The sequence below is a fragment of the Oreochromis aureus genome, linkage group 7, assembly GCF_013358895.1.
Source record: "Oreochromis aureus strain Israel breed Guangdong linkage group 7, ZZ_aureus, whole genome shotgun sequence".
Taxonomy (NCBI): Eukaryota; Metazoa; Chordata; class Actinopteri; order Cichliformes; family Cichlidae; genus Oreochromis; species Oreochromis aureus.
The window spans coordinates 59,188,341-59,206,684 of NC_052948.1; the positions used below are offsets into that span (position 1 = coordinate 59,188,341).

The 18,344-nt window shown below is 41.1% G+C and overlaps 1 protein-coding gene across 1 annotated transcript in view; it reads right to left on the bottom strand.

Annotated features, from left to right (window-relative positions):
* Nucleotides 1-16,510, bottom strand: part of jph3b (junctophilin 3b) — a 52,594-nt gene extending 36,084 nt beyond the window's left edge. The window contains exon 1 of the mRNA XM_039614452.1: nt 15,935-16,510. Within this exon, the coding sequence (XP_039470386.1) occupies nt 15,935-16,316 (382 nt within the window). The 5' untranslated portion in view covers nt 16,317-16,510. The remainder of the gene's footprint in view (nt 1-15,934) is intronic.
* Nucleotides 16,511-18,344: the final 1,834 nt, after the last annotated feature.

An 18,344-nucleotide genomic window follows, 5' to 3' on the forward strand; every position in this document is an offset into this window, starting at 1 on the left:
TCAGATTGGCGACCTGTCCACGGTGTACCCGCCTCTTGCCCAGTGGTGGCTGGGATAGGCTCCAGCCCTCTAGCAACCCGCAGTTTGGTGTAATTCATTCTACACTTCATTCATTACCAAGCATTTGTAGATTTCACTAGTTCCTCTTTTTTTGTGTTCGCTGTGCTAAGGTGTTGGGAACCAGTACATGGGATTGGCTTCCTTTTGTCACTCCCATTCATTCACACCATGAATCTGCACTGTCCGCATCCCTTGCTACATAACAGTCCCTATATCTCTGTGTTGCTGAAAAGTAGGGCATCTGAGTATGCATATGCATGCATGTTCCGTCATTCCTCTTTCTCTCTCTCACTCTCCACGGAAGTGTGTGTTCCAATAGGAGGCCAAGTAATCCATCCCGCCTGCCCATACCTCTGATGTAACAGCACTCTGATTCATTCTGTAGTGAACGCACTCTCTCAAAACCAAACTACATGACCATATAAGGACTGCAACCACATTCTCTGTCTCCATCACAAACACACACAAACGTTTCCCTAGTGGGGTAAAGTGTCGGTGAAATGGGAAGTGCTGAATGAAGCCAATATTATAAGCCAATCGTATTCCAGGACACACGAGAACACGCTCACATGGGCACAACAAGCACCCAGACGCCGCTTTCAAAAAAGCCCGTGTGAGCGGTGGTGTTAAATCTGAACCTGCCCCCACGAAGTGCTGCATCATACCACCACTCACCCCCCTACACACACAGACACACACACACACAAAAACAAACAGAGGCTGTGTCACAGACAGCTGGCCAGCACATCTGGCAAGGCCTTTGTAATCACATCAGCACACAGCTGTACGACCATATGAAAGGCGGATCAAAGAACACTCGCACACACATGCACAAACGAGCACCTGTGCAGCAGCTTGACGAGATTACCATTTCATTAAATGGCCGCCAGAACGCTCCAAGGCCAGCGCAAGAAGAGCGAGCATCACCTGCGAGTGCGTGTTTGTGCTGACAGAGCAGAACGGAAATAACCCGTCGCTACAACAGGTCACGTTCATTTAAAAAGGCAGTTGTAGAAATTATTTTAAAAAAGAAGCATCAGCCGCATCCAAAAAGGAAAAAACATACAAAATATATTTTTTAAAAGTACGACTATTACACTGATTTTTCATTATGCTGCTCCTGTACACGAATGTACAAAATGTAAAGGATATTATATATTTTTAAGACATTTTTTAAAGTAGTGCTGCTAAAATTAGAATATGAAGCTGTTGGCTTCACCCACAGGTACTTAAAAAGTCATTATACCTTATACTTTCATTTATTACCAATCCACTTGAAGATATTTCTAAAAGAAAAAGAAAAAATCAGGCCCAAGCCTTTTGCTAATAAACCTTTAAATAGAAGGCAACAATTTAACGTTTCATACTTCAATTGTCAGCTTTTAAACTACTGGATTTTTTCTAGTCTGGCAAAGTTGACCGTAGTTTTGCATCAACCATACAAATATGACAATAAATGAGTACATTTCCCAAAATAATGACCTATCCCTTTAAATTAACTGTATGAGTAAAGTGTGAAAAACGGGACAAGTTTTTGTTTCATTTGCTGTTACAGTAAAACCTCCAAATAGGAGGATTTCTTATACTATACACAGTATACTATAGGTAGTATGTAGTACACTCTACATACTACCCATGCACTGTGCTGGAAAGCTTGTTTCTGTGCTACTAGGGTAATGTCTCTGTGTGCGGATCATTGTTTACAGCGCTGCTGTTTACAGTCCAGTTATTATAACAGATAAATGTTTAAAATAGCTAACAACAAGCTAAACTGTGAAATAATAATTGAACCAAGAAGTAACCGCTTCAGCACCGTGCTGCTAAGCTTAGTGTGTACGATGAGTACAGGAATCCAGAAGGACGTGTAAATGTTTTACATCGTCCTGTATGCCCTACACATTTATGAACATGTATTTATCCCACATTTCTAAACTACTGGATTATTATTAGCTAAATTACATCTAGATTATTACTTAACTCTGTGATTCATAGACTTAAATACAGTAATATTTCTGTAAATACTGAAAAAAAGGATTATAACACAATACAAGATATCAGCAGCTTCAAAACTGCCTGTTACATTGAATCAGCACCTCTCTATAGCACTAACACAAACACTGAAACACTGAAACCTTCAAGCATGTAGGAGTTATTGAAGGCTGTGTTAACTGCAGCTGGGTGCACCAAAGAAAATGGCAAGTGAGTGTGTAAATGAATGAATATATGTGAAGCAGTATGTGGGTTTGAGCTTTTTCATGACTTCTTGGAAGCGTATACCACCCTCAGTCTGCCTGTCGCTCTCCATGGTGCTGGAAAATACAGCGTAAGGCAGCTGGCAGTGATTTTACTGCAATATCACACCTTACAGAGACTTTGCTGAAAGCAAGTGCAGTGGGGTAACTGTACAGGAGTTTTCTGACAGAACATACACTGGATTGGATTATCCTGCCGTGGCTGCACTGACAAAACAAACACTGTTGGGATGTCAACGCCTCAACCTCAGGAGTACAGTCGCAAGGAGAATCTGCTCCACAGCTCCCACGCCAAAACAATTTCACTGATTTTGCCTGGAAGCCAGCAGGAAGCACAAGCAAAGCGGACTCTCATTGCAACTACTGCAACAAGGACAAGGCAGCTGCGCGGAAAGAGTTAACACGGCGAGATCAAAGCTGCGGAAACATCACAGAGTCACAGCGATCTGATCACGCGCCAACCCCCAGGCTGAATTCATAATTGTCTCTTTAACAAATGCGCGTGTCTGTCCTCTGTTTTTAGGTTAAAAACCCTCTGCATTATAGGGTCTGTATTTCATTCACAGCAAACAGAAATCTTTAAAGTATTACTGGACTGTACACACACACAAAAAATTTGATTACATGGCTAGGTGTCTGTGATTCTTAGTCTGTGGTTCTCGTGTGTCCACATTATTGCATAGCAGACTACTTTACACCTCAAAGTATTGATTTGTGATGCACAGCACTTGCAAAGAAAAAACATGGAGCAAGACAAGCTGGAAGGAGCTCAAACTGGTTATTATATGAATTATAAATGTGTTGTTTTACCATGTCAGCACTTGCCCTTGTGTATATGAGAGAGATGGGGAGGGAGAAAAACATAAGATGAGACAAGGCTGAGTTTATCAAACACTTTTCCTCCTTTATGTTGCAGACGCTCGGTACAAATGCCTGGTTGTTGCTTGTGGTCATTGGAGTGAAACTGGTCACAAAGAGCTTTACGACTGCACCAAAAACTGATTGCTTTGGGATCTAGTAGGTTGCCGTGGTCACCAGCAGTTTGCATGGAAGATGCTGACTTGACTGTCGGCAAACACTTGCAAACTATTTTGCAGGGTGGAACAGCAAAATGTGCAGAATGTAAGCTGTGCTGGTGGAGATTAAATCTCACCCATCAGTGGGGACATTGTTTTCTGTGTTCATATTTTATGTGTTGCAGCAGTAAATCTGGACTTAGCAAAGCGAGAAGCAGGCAGCCACTCACCTGTGCTCTCATAGTGAAAAGTTGAAGAGCTTGAAGTCTTTGTCGTTTAGCCTCTCTGTTGCTTGCAAAGTTGTTTAAAAGAATTTCAGTCATCATTTTAGGAGCTTTAAGTATGTTTTTGATTTATTATTGAAGGTCTTATATGAACAAATACCCTGTATATAGTGGCTATGCAGCTGTAAGTTTTATTATGCTCTATCTGCTGTGTTTTCTGTGAGTGTTTCAGATGTGCAGCTATACTGTGCTTGTGAAAACTGCTCATCTACACTTGTTTTGTGAAGTTATATAACACTCTTCATGTCTAATGCATAGCTTGGCAGCAATTATTTAGCAGGCTTTCTTTTACATCATTTACTGTATGTGTGTTTGATACTGGTTATATCACCATTTACAAAATATTATTGTTAATTTCTTACAGAAATTGACACATTGTTTCTGTTTAGCATGCTGAAGGGAATGTCTTAAAAAAGACATTACTACCTGTGGCTTTTTGAAAACCTCTCAGTCTGCTTAGGTCACTAATGGCAGAACAATAAAAAGGGAAATTGCATCTACAGCAATAGATCTCAGGTGGACAGATACACTACAGATAAACTACATCTATATGGATACGCATTTCTAAATCATTGAAGATTTCCAGTAAGTCATCAGCAAGCTGGCTGCAGTCAGTGGTTGCATAAAGGCAGAAACTGCAAAAACAAGAGCAGAATTCACTCAGAAGGAAATGAATGGAAATGAGAGCTAAGCAGGCAGAGCTCAAACTGGAAGAACAAGTTAGAAGCGCTCCATCAGCAACGTGATGCAGAGGCAGCCGTCGCTGAAGCCAACGTCTATGAGGCTGTAGCAAGCCAAACAGAAGGGGGACACATGAGTGGAAACCTCTCCCCTCCAGCAGATCCCTTAGACTGGACTAGTCAGTAGGTTAAGGATCAGTTTGCCACATGAAGCTGTCAAGCTACAGGACATGACAGTGTGCGCCACATTTTTACCACTTAAGAAAAGAAAATGACAAGTCTGACTCTGGTAATAGACCCGATATGTCATACATGAAAAGTTTTTTCAATATATTTAGGCCTTCCATAGCACTTGAAACCCTCTCATTAAACATCTGCACAAGAAAACTCCAATATGTCTGACCAGACAAGATTTTAGGTCCTGCTCAGCAGAGGTCTTCCAAGATTCAGTGACAAGTTAGGTAAAAAATCCTCACAAAATGTTAAATGTCTGTGCACAGCAACAAGCTTTCCCTCATTTTGGCTACAGTGTGGGAGAGGCTGGAAACGGCTATTTGACAAGGTGGATTGTTTCCTAAGATATTGAGTATGGATTTACATCTGTCAGAGACAAACTCTGAGAGACTTTGCGAGAGCTACATTCCTGAGTTGCTATACCTCAACAGAACAGGTGAAATAAAGTAAACTTGATAAAATCAGGATGTTTTCCATTGAATGTGATCTTTCTCCACTTGCGATGCACTTTTTCAAGTTTCACTACAACTTGGATAATGAACTGGAGAGTGTTTTCAGACACATTGGCATCTTCCAAACTACAGACAACCATGGAGTTTGCCAAGTGGTCTCCAACATGTCTCTAGATCTGTGTGACTGAAGCTTTACTCAAACTAGCTCAAGTCTAGGAGATGTGCTGGCTATTCCCCTAATAATGCATACGTATAAGCTTTAATGAAACTTACATGGGTCAGTACTGTAACGGTTCAACCCCTTATAGCTTGTATATCATGAAGGAGGATCATGATGCTTCCAGTCCAGGCAGTTGCTGTTCATATAACACTACACCATCCCAAGCGCTTCTAGGGCAAACTCCATCTACGCAGTTAGTAACGCATCAACAACAGTGCGGGGCAGACTTCCAAGACAGATATTTAGAGTTTCATGATTTAGTCAGCACCATTAATCCTCACTGCAAACATAAAACTTCTCCCGTTACATAAGCTAAAGCCTGCAGATGGGTTGTTGTTGTTGTTTTGGCTTTATAGAAGGCGCATAATAGTAATGACCCTAGGAAAAAAATGATAAACAACAAGTTACACTTCTGAAAACTTGTTTTTTTTATGGGCATTTTTCACTAAAAAATCTTTTCGTTTAAGAGGAAGAATTAAATCTTATGCATCAATCTATTTATATTTATATATATTTATATTTATAGATATAGATTTATATTATTTTTCTTATTATTATTATTACTATTATGCTATGCATTGGAGCAGACTGTAGAGAGAAAAACTACTGAAGAGAGGCAAAGAGAGAGAGAGCCCTGAGGACGGTGCACGGACACATCGGCTGGGGGAGAAAAACAGCAACTACACAAACAGAAGGAAAGACAGATGGTAACTAAAGACAGGTAGACAAGAAAACCGACAGGCAACAAGCCAAGAAAAAGGGCAGTACAGTCAGGCTGTGCAGGCATGCAGACAAACACACTAAACTGGTCAAATCACTGAACACTGAAAGCAAGGAAAGTCTGTTCAAAGCTAAACCTCTTCCTGCCTAAATCGCTGTGTGGGACTATTATCCGTTTAAGGGATTTTGCTTGGGCCCCTTTTTTCTGTCTGAGTCTTTCAGATTGCCATTTGAGGATTATTCATCTGCTCAGAAATTTCATAAAAAAGGCCTGTGATAACGCGATGACATGCTGATGACCTGCACATTGAAAAAATGCCTAAAATTTTCTATCATTTTGTAACCAGTGTTTTCGTAATAATAGTTTATCCATCTATGAATGGTTTGGCACTTATAAAAAAACAAATACCCTCATGTGTCCTTAACCTCAGTCAGTCAGATTTCTTTGTTCCCCATAAAACATTTAGTCTGTTTAAAATTCTCATTGTTTGCATCCATGTTCGTCAACTGGTGTCCTTTTGTTCCCCATTTCAGGCTTGCATGATTTGCTTCACAGTCACTGAGTTGGATGTTCTGGGCTGTGAAACAGTCGGTGGAATTTTGTAAGACTTCAGGATCACTTTGCTTTTTTGTTGCATTTATTCATTTGTTGAAACCTTCAAGTGGATCAAGTTGGATACATATTGTTTTTATAAATGCATGTGTATAAATTACTTCCCATTTTCTTATGCAACCCTTAATCAAATGGAGTTCCACAATCCTTTTCAGTGTCGTATACGTATGTGCATCTTTCTTACCAACAGAACACGCTTTACTTTCAGAAAGAAATGGTAAAGAAGAAAATGCATGATGTCAATGGCTCAATGAGAAAGAGCATGAAAAAAGAAAAGCACAGTGGCCTGGCATTCATAAATAAACTAGCAGCATGACGGCGCTCTTACCAGACAAGTAAAAGATGCCTGAAAAGCCAGTGGAAGAAGAAATACTGAAGGGGATAAGCAGCAAAGATCATAAATAAATCAAAAAAGGAATCTGGAAAGGGATCAAGACCTGCCAGCAACACGGGGAAGATGCTTTTCCTTTTACGTCAATACAGCAAACGGGTGACCTCATCAACTGTGCAAACTACCGTGGGATTACAATCCTATCCATACCAGGCAAAGTGCTTAACAGGATCATCTTGCACAGAATAAAGGAATTAGTCATCATTCAGCTCCACTGGGCTTCACAGAGAATAGATCCTGTACTAACCGAGATACTGTATGACCACCGAGCAAGAATGGACGACAGCTTTCTGCTGTACAATTTAAAGTATTCATCATGAAAGGCAACTCAAAAACGTGTCCAAAGAAGACACTGTCAATTCTTACCTTCTCTATTCTTGCAAGCAGCAACTTAGGATTTGGACATTTGGATAACTTGTCAGCCAGTACTATTAAGGTGACCTGGCATTACAGTACAATACCTATCAACCAATGGATGAGAATATAGTAATTTCATGTTCTCTTTCAGTGCTTCACAGAGCAAATGATTAATGACCCAAAGCATACCGTGAGAGCAACCCGAGAGTTTCTTAAGGCAAAGAAATGAGATCTTTCGCAGTCACTTGTTCTCAAGCCAACACTGAAGATAAAACTGGATGCAGAAAGATCCACAAACAAGCAGACACTGAAGCCGGCTGCAGTAAATGCCTGATAGAGCATCTCAAGGGACGAAACACAGCATTTGTTGATGTCCATGGGTTCTAAATTTCAAACAGGCACTATTGCAAAAAATCTTCATCGAAGCGTTGAAAACAATCTTTATACTTAAAGTGGCGTTAGTTTCTGCTAAACAATTCGTGATTAGTTAATGTAATACTTTAGTTAATTCTCTTAATCATAATCACATCTTGTTGGATTTAAAAAAACAAAAAAACTAATACTTCCCAAAGATGTATGAAGCTAATTATAACTAATACAGATTATTAGTAATAAGGTTACTGCCAACACAGTTTTTCCTGTCAACATATCCAGTTTAGCAGTACTTGGGTCGCCCTTTAGCAAATACAGCAATATTAGGCATTTGAATGCTTTTAGCAGTTGGTTGAGGGTGACTTCCTGACTCAAAGAATACTGCAAGAGCAACCCAGGAGTTTCTCAAGGCAAAGAAATCGGATATTCCTCAATGGCCAAGACAATCACATAATCTCAAACCAATACAGCCCGCTTTACAGTTACTGAAGACAAAACTGGAAGGAGAGACCCACGAACAAGCAGCAAGTAAAGGCCTGGCATCACAATGGAAGAAATTCAGCATTTGCTGATGTCCGTGACTTCTAGACTTGCATAACATAATTTTAATTATGTTAGTTTGTCCAATTACTTTTTTAACTTTTTAAACTTCTGGAAATAGGGACTATGCCCAGGAGCTGAAATTAAATTAAAGCAATTAAAGTCAGTAATTCATTCACTTGATTGTTTTATTTAAAATCCACTTAAAAAAGGCCACAATTACAAAAAATAACAAAACCAAACAAAGTTCCCTTGTCGAACAAAACCTATGGACCTAACTTTACATTTGCTTTCAGCCATAAATGTAGTAATATTACAGTAAAGGCTGGCGACCGTGGCTCAGGGGGTTGGGAAGGGCACCTGTAACCGGAAGTTCGCCGGTTTGATCCCCGGCCTCTCTGTCCTGGTCGTTGTGTCCTTGGGCAAGACACTTTACCCTACCGCCTACTGGTGTTGGCCAGAGGGGCCGATGGCGCGATATGGCAGCCTCGCTTCTGTCAGTCTGCCCCAGGGCAGCTGTGGCTACAACCGTAGCTTGCCTCCACCAGTGTGTGAATGTGAGCGTGAATGAATAATGTCATTGTAAAGCGCTTTGGGTGCCTTGAAAAGCGCTATATAAATCCAATGCATTATTATTAAAATGGTGAGATACCTACATGTTTAGTTGCATTGTAGGGCCAGGATTAATCATTTTAACAACTTTGCCAGATGGACAATGGAGCTTTGTGACTTGTATAATGTTTTTTCTAATCTAACCAACTAGTTTTGGTACCCAGAACTAATCAAAGAGTGTGTGACTATGAAAGTGAAAAATAAAAGGAAACAACAATGGTGCCACACAACATCTGGAAACACAACTCAACATTCTAAAAATCACATGGGACAAAAAACAATCTCCTGAGATTAGATAGCATACATCACCACTAACCGTCTAGTGACCTGGTTTGGATTTTTTAGGTATTGTCTCTAAAAAGAGGAAATAAAATAACAAAGGATATCAATACTGTGCACTGCAAAAGAACAACTGAAAAATAAAACACAACTTTAGAGCTTTTATTTTGAAAATATCATGCTTTGATTTGACTTATAACCTCCTATCATATTGCAGACCTCCCAGGAATTTATCTTGAGGACTTCTTGCTTTTACAGAAATACAGTTTACATAAATAAAGGTGAGTATGTCAAAAACAATCTATAGCTGCTAGAAACGCTGAAGGCAAAAATGAAAGGAGATGGCCAATCACATTATCTTAGCATTCAGTTAACAAGTAAACTAATGCTATTAAAAATTACCACTAGCAAACCAACATCAGCAACTTCGCTAACAGCAAACCTACCTCGATAATGACATCAAAATAACACGACTACAATATTGATTTATCTGTAAACAGCTTTAATAATTCCTTATAATGTTTTAAACCAAAATGCTTAACATCTGCTGGTTTCAAATGTTTCTTCATCCAAATGGACCGTCTAAGAATTGCTGGTTTTCACATCATGCAGGTAAAATACTGCATTCAGCTGACTTGCATGACACTTCCTTTGAATTTACTTTCTTTCAAGGCTAAAATAATCAACAGGACAAACCTCAGAATTTGGGAAATTTCAATATTTCTCTTTTTGATGAGATTTTACAAAACAAAAAAAATCTTAAAATAAACTAATCATAAAAGTAGACAGTAGAAGGACAGAATACATGAAACTAAGTAGAGTCAAAGGAGAGGAAGGGGCTGTCTGAATATGCAATTCTTACTTGTGACTTGTGATAGCCACAAGTAAGAGTTCAAACTGTTTGTGAATTGCTTTTCCCTTCCTCTCTTCCACACAGAGGTGAGAAGTGAAGGTTTTCCTGCAAACAGCGGTCCTGAAGCTGACGGGGACTGAAACAACGCTCAGAAGACTTCAGCTGTGCTCACGGTTGTAAGCCTGTTAGGGTTGTCTGAGACTTCGAGCATTATCTTGGCCATGTCTAAGATAATTCTGTTTAATAAGTCTATTATATGCTGGTTACATGCATTGCTACAGGGCATGAGCTAACTACATGGCCGACTGGGTGATAGAAAGCAGAGTGGCACTTCTGGCCGAAGTGATTCCTCCCACACACACTGCAAATATATTCTCTCAAATATATTCTTTTACACATGCTTGTTATTTTTCCTCCAAAACTCATGTCTCACTAATCAGCGAGCCAAAGGAAACAGGTTTTTGATCTCATTTGGCCCACCTATCGTTGCAGGGTGAGTTTAAAACAAGAGAAGTGGATTTATTATTTATTATGCAGATTTATTATGCTTACATAACACGGCCAGAGCGAGAATAATTACAGCAGTGATAGCGGCTTTTAGCAGGCTAGCAGGGTGTGTTAATTTAGAACAATTATAATTCTGATTTAGCATATTTACCAACAGCTGGAGGACATGAGGGAGGTTCAGGAATACTTGTGAGCGGCCGCACACCTTGTGTGATTGAGCATCTGGCATGACATGAATGCTCTCGCGCTTTTTCTTATCTTTTTGACATTTCATCTTCACATAAGTTGGAAAGGGGAATTTTTAGGTCAGTTTGTGCATCTCTGACAATAGCATATTCACCACTACTGCTGTAATCCATAGCAGTTAGCACTGTTGTACACAGTGACAGCTGTAATCTCTCTTTGTGACTTCAACTCTCACTAAAGTGATTACTGAATCCGTCTACTGCTCTCTTTTCATTTTTCTACTCCACTCCCTCTCTCCTTCTCTCTGTATGTGGTTGGTAATCAGTCATCTTAGCTCTTCATCTCAGTAAACAACATTAGCCCGGAAGGCCAAACCAGCCAATCCGGGCTCGGCAGAGTCGGCTGGGTGGCCAATAGCAGCGAGGAACATCAAGTCCCTCGTGACACAGTGACCTGCTGCATGTCAGTGAGCATTGCTATGGAAACCCTACTGTACAGCGCGGCTCCATGGAAATGCAGCAAAGTGAGGGAGGGAGGAGAGAGGTGGGAGGAGAGAGGGATGCTGGCAGAAGTGGGAGAGTAACGAAGAGAAAAGCTAAACAGCAGCGGTAGAGACGGAGGAGGAGTGTTTCCTAGAAATTTGGCATCAGGTGGAGTTGGAGGGGAAGTGTAGCTGACTCAAATTGCACAGCGTGTTTCAAAAGTATGTAGGCAGCAGAGCATCTTTGAATGCTTTGGCTTCTGGCTCATATTGCTCTGGAGATGACAGAGCTGTGAGTCTGTAAGGCAGATTTTACTGTGAGGCACTCTGCACTGGACCGTATCAGAAAACCAATGAAGGAAAATGATTATTTCAGCTTTAAGCTAAACATTTAAAATCACTTTTAAGCTGTCTTAATAAGCAATAACAGTTAGACCTGGCGCAGTTTAAGCTCATGTTCATGCTTCATTTAGCATTTAGAAAAATAAATGCTTGTGACCACCAGCGCTACCCCTCAGCCTACTAGTAGACACACCTGTGGTATCAATTTCAAACCTCTATCGTATTCATAAGATTTTCAGAAAACTTTCAAACTCATCCAAGTTTTTAGTGGAAATTAACAGCTATGGTATTAATTTTAAACTCCTATGTCTTCTTCACAAACTTGGATGTCCACGCTGCCCGCCTGGCGGGGTGACACCAATACCCCTTTTATGGCTGAGGGGTAAAAAGGACTGAAAAGTGAGTTTTCTGACACTGTGTAAGATTCATGGGTTTTTTTAGACTGTATTGAAGTTTTGCAGTCACATGACTACTAACCATGTGACGTTAACTTGTCCGATATTTTAGACATGTCACAATAATTGTGACAGTGTAGAGTCAAGTGAATCAGGCCCCTTTCACACAGCCCTGAAAGCAGTGACCGCTCGTCAACCACCAGTTTCTCAGGATAAGTGTTAACAAAAACCTTATTCAATATATAGCAGACTGTCATGGTTGCCAGTAATTTCCTTGGAGATTTACTTTCAAATTAAAAGTTTTTTGACTGCTCTCCCTATTCATGACATGGACACTGTGATGTCAGTTCAGGACGTAGCCTTCGACTGCCACTTGAATGAAAGGAGAAAAACCTAATGAACAGATTAACTTTGCTGCTTCTGTGAATACTGTCTGTATACTGAGCTGCACTTTATTTTCTGATAGCTTTCATGTCCTCTGAATAGCCTCTACTGTATCTTTCATTTGCCGAGAAAATACCTGTAAAGTGTACACATTCTTTGGATTTTTTTCGAGCCAATTAGTACCGTATTTCATTTAAAAACTTTGACACGTTTTTCCTTTTTCTTCATATTTCCTGTAAATCTGAACCTTCCAAATAAGGTTTTGGACTAGAACTGAACCAAACCGTGATTCAGTGTCAAAAATGGTCCAAGAAAGAACAATGACAACAATGTCATGGGCATCCATGGAGCAGCTACACAAATTGCTGAAAGCTGTAACATGAACTGGACCATGTCACACTATGCGGATCACAACCCAAAACTAATGGCAGTAAAACTGGCCACAAATCAAGCATCCATCAACTGTAGACCCAGATTTTTTCTGAATAATTGGTGGACACCAAACTTGAGTTTATGGTGTTTTAATGTGTCTTTTCTGTTTTTTCTGTTTTGCGTCACACTTAATTTTGATTGTACAACTTGGATAATGGAAAAAGTGCACTGAACTGTGCTGCATGTCTTCTTCCAAAGTGATGATAAAACAAGTAATTTTTACACATTATTTAGGCAGCATTGGCATTTGAAGAAATAATTTACATGTGGTAATATAAGTTTGCATTAGCACAAATAGGAAATAGGAAAAGGATAAAACGCAAGTAGGAAAAGCTCACATTTCTCTTCACACACACAGACCGGACAGCTAGAAAATATCTTTTTTGGTGCAAACAACTTTTGGGCTCCACCAGCTTCTTTTTAGTTGATGTACACATTTGTCTAGGCTTGGGAGGATCCCTAGGAGTCACACTAGCGTGTGACCCCCTGAGACTGGGATTTTGTCTCCTCCCAATTTTGAACTGGGCACCTTTTTTGTGTGTGAGGCGAATGTGTTCATCACTACACCATGGAGGCGCCGATGCGGGTTTATAATTACAAGTAAAGTCAGGAACACTTTCGGCCGCAGCAAGGCAAGATTTATGTTCGCATTCTTCTTCATTGGTTACTTAACTATTTATCTTTTTCTGGTTATTGTTTTCTGTTTCTTAAATTCTGCCCCAGCATCAATGGTTACTTCCTCTATTAAAACATATTAGTTTTATTACCTCACAGATCTATAAAAAGGACAGATGCATGCTGTTATAATAAGGACACTGTGTACTGTTGGAGCTAGATAAACACTCGTAACTAGGCCAATCTCTGCTGCATTTACTGTATGTGGGTTCAAATGCTACAGTTACGCTCCAACATATCCCTCTCTGAAAGGCCCATTTTTGTCTTTCTCTTTCTTTCTTTAATGATCTCACTCGCCTCCTGATTAGAGAGTATCTCTCATAACTATCACGATAATAATCTATCCACCGAGTGAGCCATCTCTCAGTTATCTGTTCATCATATAAGTGATCCATTCATCCATTAATCTGTACATCTGTTGAATCATCTATGCCTCCCTCTGTCAGTCTGTCCATCTCTTCCATCTGTCTGGTCATCTATCAAGCCGACTTATTCTCCTTTGTACCCAATCAACCCCTGAAACCAGTCTGGTCTGCGGATTTTATCGGGCTGCTCGGGACTGTGTGTGTTTGTGTGTCGTGAAGAGCAGCGTAACGCGGCCTGGTAGTTGTAGAGTTATGTAACAAGGCTTTAGCGGCACGTATGCTACTGTCAGCTCTATACTTACACACATACCGCCAGATTTCATGGCTGTGCAGTTTTTGCACATGCATGCAATGTAGTGTATGCATGTGCAGTCGCACTCACAGCAACTGAACTAAGTCACAGCCTAAGAGACTGAACGTGCAACTGATTTTATTTTCAGGGCAATTGTGATGCAGATTTGGAAGACTCTACAAATGAAAGAAGAATAATCAAATGTATAATTACATGTTTTGCTTTTTCAACATGGTCAGATGACAAACACAGATGTATTTCATGCATTTAGGCGACCAACATTTCATCTGGTGTCCCTAGCAGATTGATGGATGCTTTTGGGTGTTCAGCACAAATAGTGTGCTGATATTGGCTGTATTTGTAGTCATGCAAGTGGCTCTTATGATTATCATTTTTATTATAAAATTAAATATTTCGACAAGTATTGGATGGAATAGCACCGAATTGTGAATGTACTTATGGTCTCCACAGGTTTACTATGATAGTTTTGATTCCTTGGATCAAAATTCCAATTAAAAAGTATTTTAATATACCGGTAGTTATTCTAGCCAAACTGGGGAGATAAGCCATATGCCACTGGGTTTATTGCTAATCAGTAAATGATAGCATGTTAGCATGCTAATAAAGAATGATAAACATTATAAACGTTACACTTCCCTTGTCATAAAGATATCAGCATGCTGACTTTTGTATTTATTGCCGCATTTGACTGACTAACATGACTGTAGATGTGTAGGGCCAGTTTTAATAAGCAGGGGAAATTACTGTAATGGCTTAAAGTGGAGTGGAAAAAGCACCAGCGGGAGTGGAATACTAATAATGTGCACACTGATGAACAGTCGGTTTATTTTTGTGCTAACCAACAATTCTCAATCTGGAACGCTGCCACCACCAAGGCTGTATGGTAACTGCACACCATTTGGAAATCACAAGACTGACCTCCAACCAGTTCCCAACTTTTAATTTACTTTCTGATTGTTACTTTTCCTGGATAAACATTATTCACTGTCCATGGTCCTGAAACAGGAAAAAAAGAACAGTGGGAAAGATTTCATGTATTTCTGTGGGACTTTTTTCTGGCTTGAGGGGTAAAATTAAGCCTTAAAACATCTGAAAAAAGACCTTTTAAAGGCTTCCTTAATCTCCTGAAAAGAAACACTAAAAATATAAGACTTACGAGTAGTTTTGGTGCATCTGGTCTGACAGAAAAACATGCATTAGCAATCTATCTTTTCTGATAGCACTTTCCTCTAGCAATTCAAGCCCATTAATACAAGTAGAGAAAATATCCCTCCCTATAAAAGCAAATACTGCAGCCAGGTCAAGTGCAAGATGGGTAAAAACTTCTGTCCTATACAAACTAGTTCAAATTTTAGGTAACTAGGAAATTATGAAAAAGTGCACAAATGTAATGTCTGTCCTTTGTTCAGCAATGTTTTTGGGGCTTGTTACTTGGGAGCTGATGTCCTCTTCCATCCCTCTAACCTTTCACTCATCCCTTAAGACTGCGTGGCCTGAATTGAAGGACTCTAAATACACAGAGTGTCCTCAAGCAGCTGAATTGAAAGTTGAGGGTTGGGAGGACATGAAGAAGAGGAGGAGAAAGACAGAGAAAAGAGGAATCAGAGACAGAAAATTAGAGCAAGTTCATTTTCAAAAGCTGTCCCGGCGCAACCTCTTGGCTCAGCATGAGCATGTGTGTGTTAACAAGGCGTGATAGAAGAAGGGATGACCCTAGAAAACCTTTAGAAAAGTTCCTCCTACTGTGCATCTGCTCTCAGCCTGTCAATCATCAACCAGTAAGAGGTTGTTTTCACAGAGGACAGTTGTCAAATATCGCTCATTGACAGGAACTGTGTGGTGTGCCTTCTGCCACACACAAACCAACTCCCAAAACACCCACAATGCATCTGTCCTTCTGTATCTCCTATAGTTCTTACCTCCATCCGAGTACGTCTCTGTTCCGTATCCGTCCTGCAGGCCGTTGTTCCATGTCCCTTCGTACTTCCCGCTTGTCCCCGTGCTCTCCCGCACGCCATAGCGTCCTTTAAAGCCATTCGTCCACTCGCCTTTGTACACCCAGCGGCCTTTATTCTCAACGCCCACACCGTGTCTCTTGCCCTGAGCCCAGGTGCCCTGGTAGGTGTTCCCGCTGGGCCAAGTGTAGACACCCAGCAGTTCAAACCCATGGGCCCAGGAGCCGCAGTACTCGCCCTGGCCTTTGGGTCCAGTGCAGATCCCGTGACCGTGCGCCTTGCCCTCCTCCCACCCTCCACAGTATGACCCCCCATCGTCAAAGTTGAACCTGCCGCCAGTGGACATGCATGAAACAGGTCTTGGCAATTCCCCTAAAGCCTCGACAAAAAGAAAAAGAAAAGAAAAGAAAAAAGAAGGAAGAAAAAAGGACAGGTTGGTGCTAGAACCAATCCATGGAGCTGAGTTTGGAGGTTGGTAAGGGTAGGGGTAAGGAGGTGAAGGAGGGAGTGGGAGGGAGTGAACTCCCACACAAATCAAGATAGGCCACTTTCAGTTTCCCACTAGCTTGGTGTGGAAGAAGTGGAAATGAGGTGGACCAAAAAAAAACAAAAACAAAAAAAACGTGGCCCCTCACAGCTGTGTCAGGGCTCTCCCGGCCTGTTGGGGAAAGGTAGCAGGTTGCTGTTCACACCATCCTCTTGGTGGGCTCTTTGTAGCTTTGGCTAGCACTTCCCAGCTTCTCTGTGGCCCTTCCAGGTGAGAGAGGAGGAGAGTAGGGCCAGAGCTGCCATTATTCTCCCTCAGCAGAACTTTAAACCATCAGGCAGCTCCACCGGCCTGCCATTGGCCTGCCTACACAGTCTACGACACAAACGCAGAACTCTTCCTCCTACTCTCTCTCCTGCCTTCCGCTCAGGCCCACTCAATCTGCCACCTCCTACCTGATGATGCCTCCACCTTTCTGGGGTGTAGAGCCGAGAAGTTTCCCCGGTGGCAGCCCTTCAAACCTCCGAGCCTCCAGCATAGACGCCACCCTGATCAGCACCGAGGCTTCAGCTGGAGCTGTGACATGATATCTGTCAAAAGAAAAAAAAAAAGGAAAAAAAAAAGGAAAAAAAAAGAATCTCCTCCTCAGATTTTTCTTTTTCTCCAAGTCTGTTGTTGACGATCTGACAAAAATATTTAAAGTGAGACTCTGTGGCTCACATCAGACTTCATTCTCAGCTTTAAAACACACACATATACTGCGCTTTGCTGCACAGCCAGAGATCGCACACATGCATAGAGAGAGGGAGAGAGACAGAAATAATAGGAAAAACACAGAATGTAATCTGCTCGGCTGCCTGTTTCGTCTGTCCTGTGGTGCCGGAGAGCAGCAATGCAGTCTCCTGCCTTATGCACGCATACACTATATGCAGCCACACACACATATGCACACACACTGACAGAAAGTGCGCGCACACAGACAATGAAAATAAATAACTGAACTGATTAATTTCTCTTCTTCTATTCCCCCTCTCCCTCTCTCTCTCAGTCTGTCTGTAGGTCTTTAATCCACTGCGTCCATAAGTGGTTTATCCTCTGCGTGGGCTGCCTTCAGATTGCCTGTTTGATGAAATACCATCCATCTATATGATCCTGTTAAGGTGTGCTCTGTCCTCTTCAGCATCGCCTGCTCGTCTCCATGTTTCCCTATGGAGTGCCGGCTGACGCACAGCCTGCCTGCTGCCTTGGTCTTACAATCTCTTCTCCTCCTACGGCTGGATCTCTGTAGCTCTCTCTCTCTCGCTCTCTCTCAGAAAATCTGCTCATTAGAGAGGACTGTTCCAATGCAGCCACAACCCCCCTCCTTCACTGCTCAATAGCACAATCCAGTTCTTAAAGAGATAGAAACGCCACACACAACTTTCTATTGCCACCCTCATCTGTAGCTTTATTTTTTAGACTGTTTATCATTATCTCGGCTTATCTCTAATTTTGTTGGCCTGAATACACAAGGGCTGGATGATGATACTAATTCTAAAAGTCCTGAGGATGGTTTATTCCATGTCATTAACTTTTTGTCTACTGTGTAGTTTCTGTTTGCCTTGCTTGTCCTTTGTGGTCTCTCTTTCCCCTCACCCCCACACATTCATGCCAAATTAACCCCCCCTCCCTGATCTCAGTGCTCTTCCTGTTAAATGGGAGCTCTTCTTTCCCACTGTTGCCAAGTAATCGCTCAAAGGGGATCAGATTGTTGGGGTTTTCTCTCTAACATTGCAGGCAATGTAGAATATTGCCTTGAAGAAATAAACATTAATCCATCAATTTTCTTAACTGTTTATCCAAATGAAGCTTTTGCTTAAGTGCAATAAGGAAGTTTTGTATTTACTA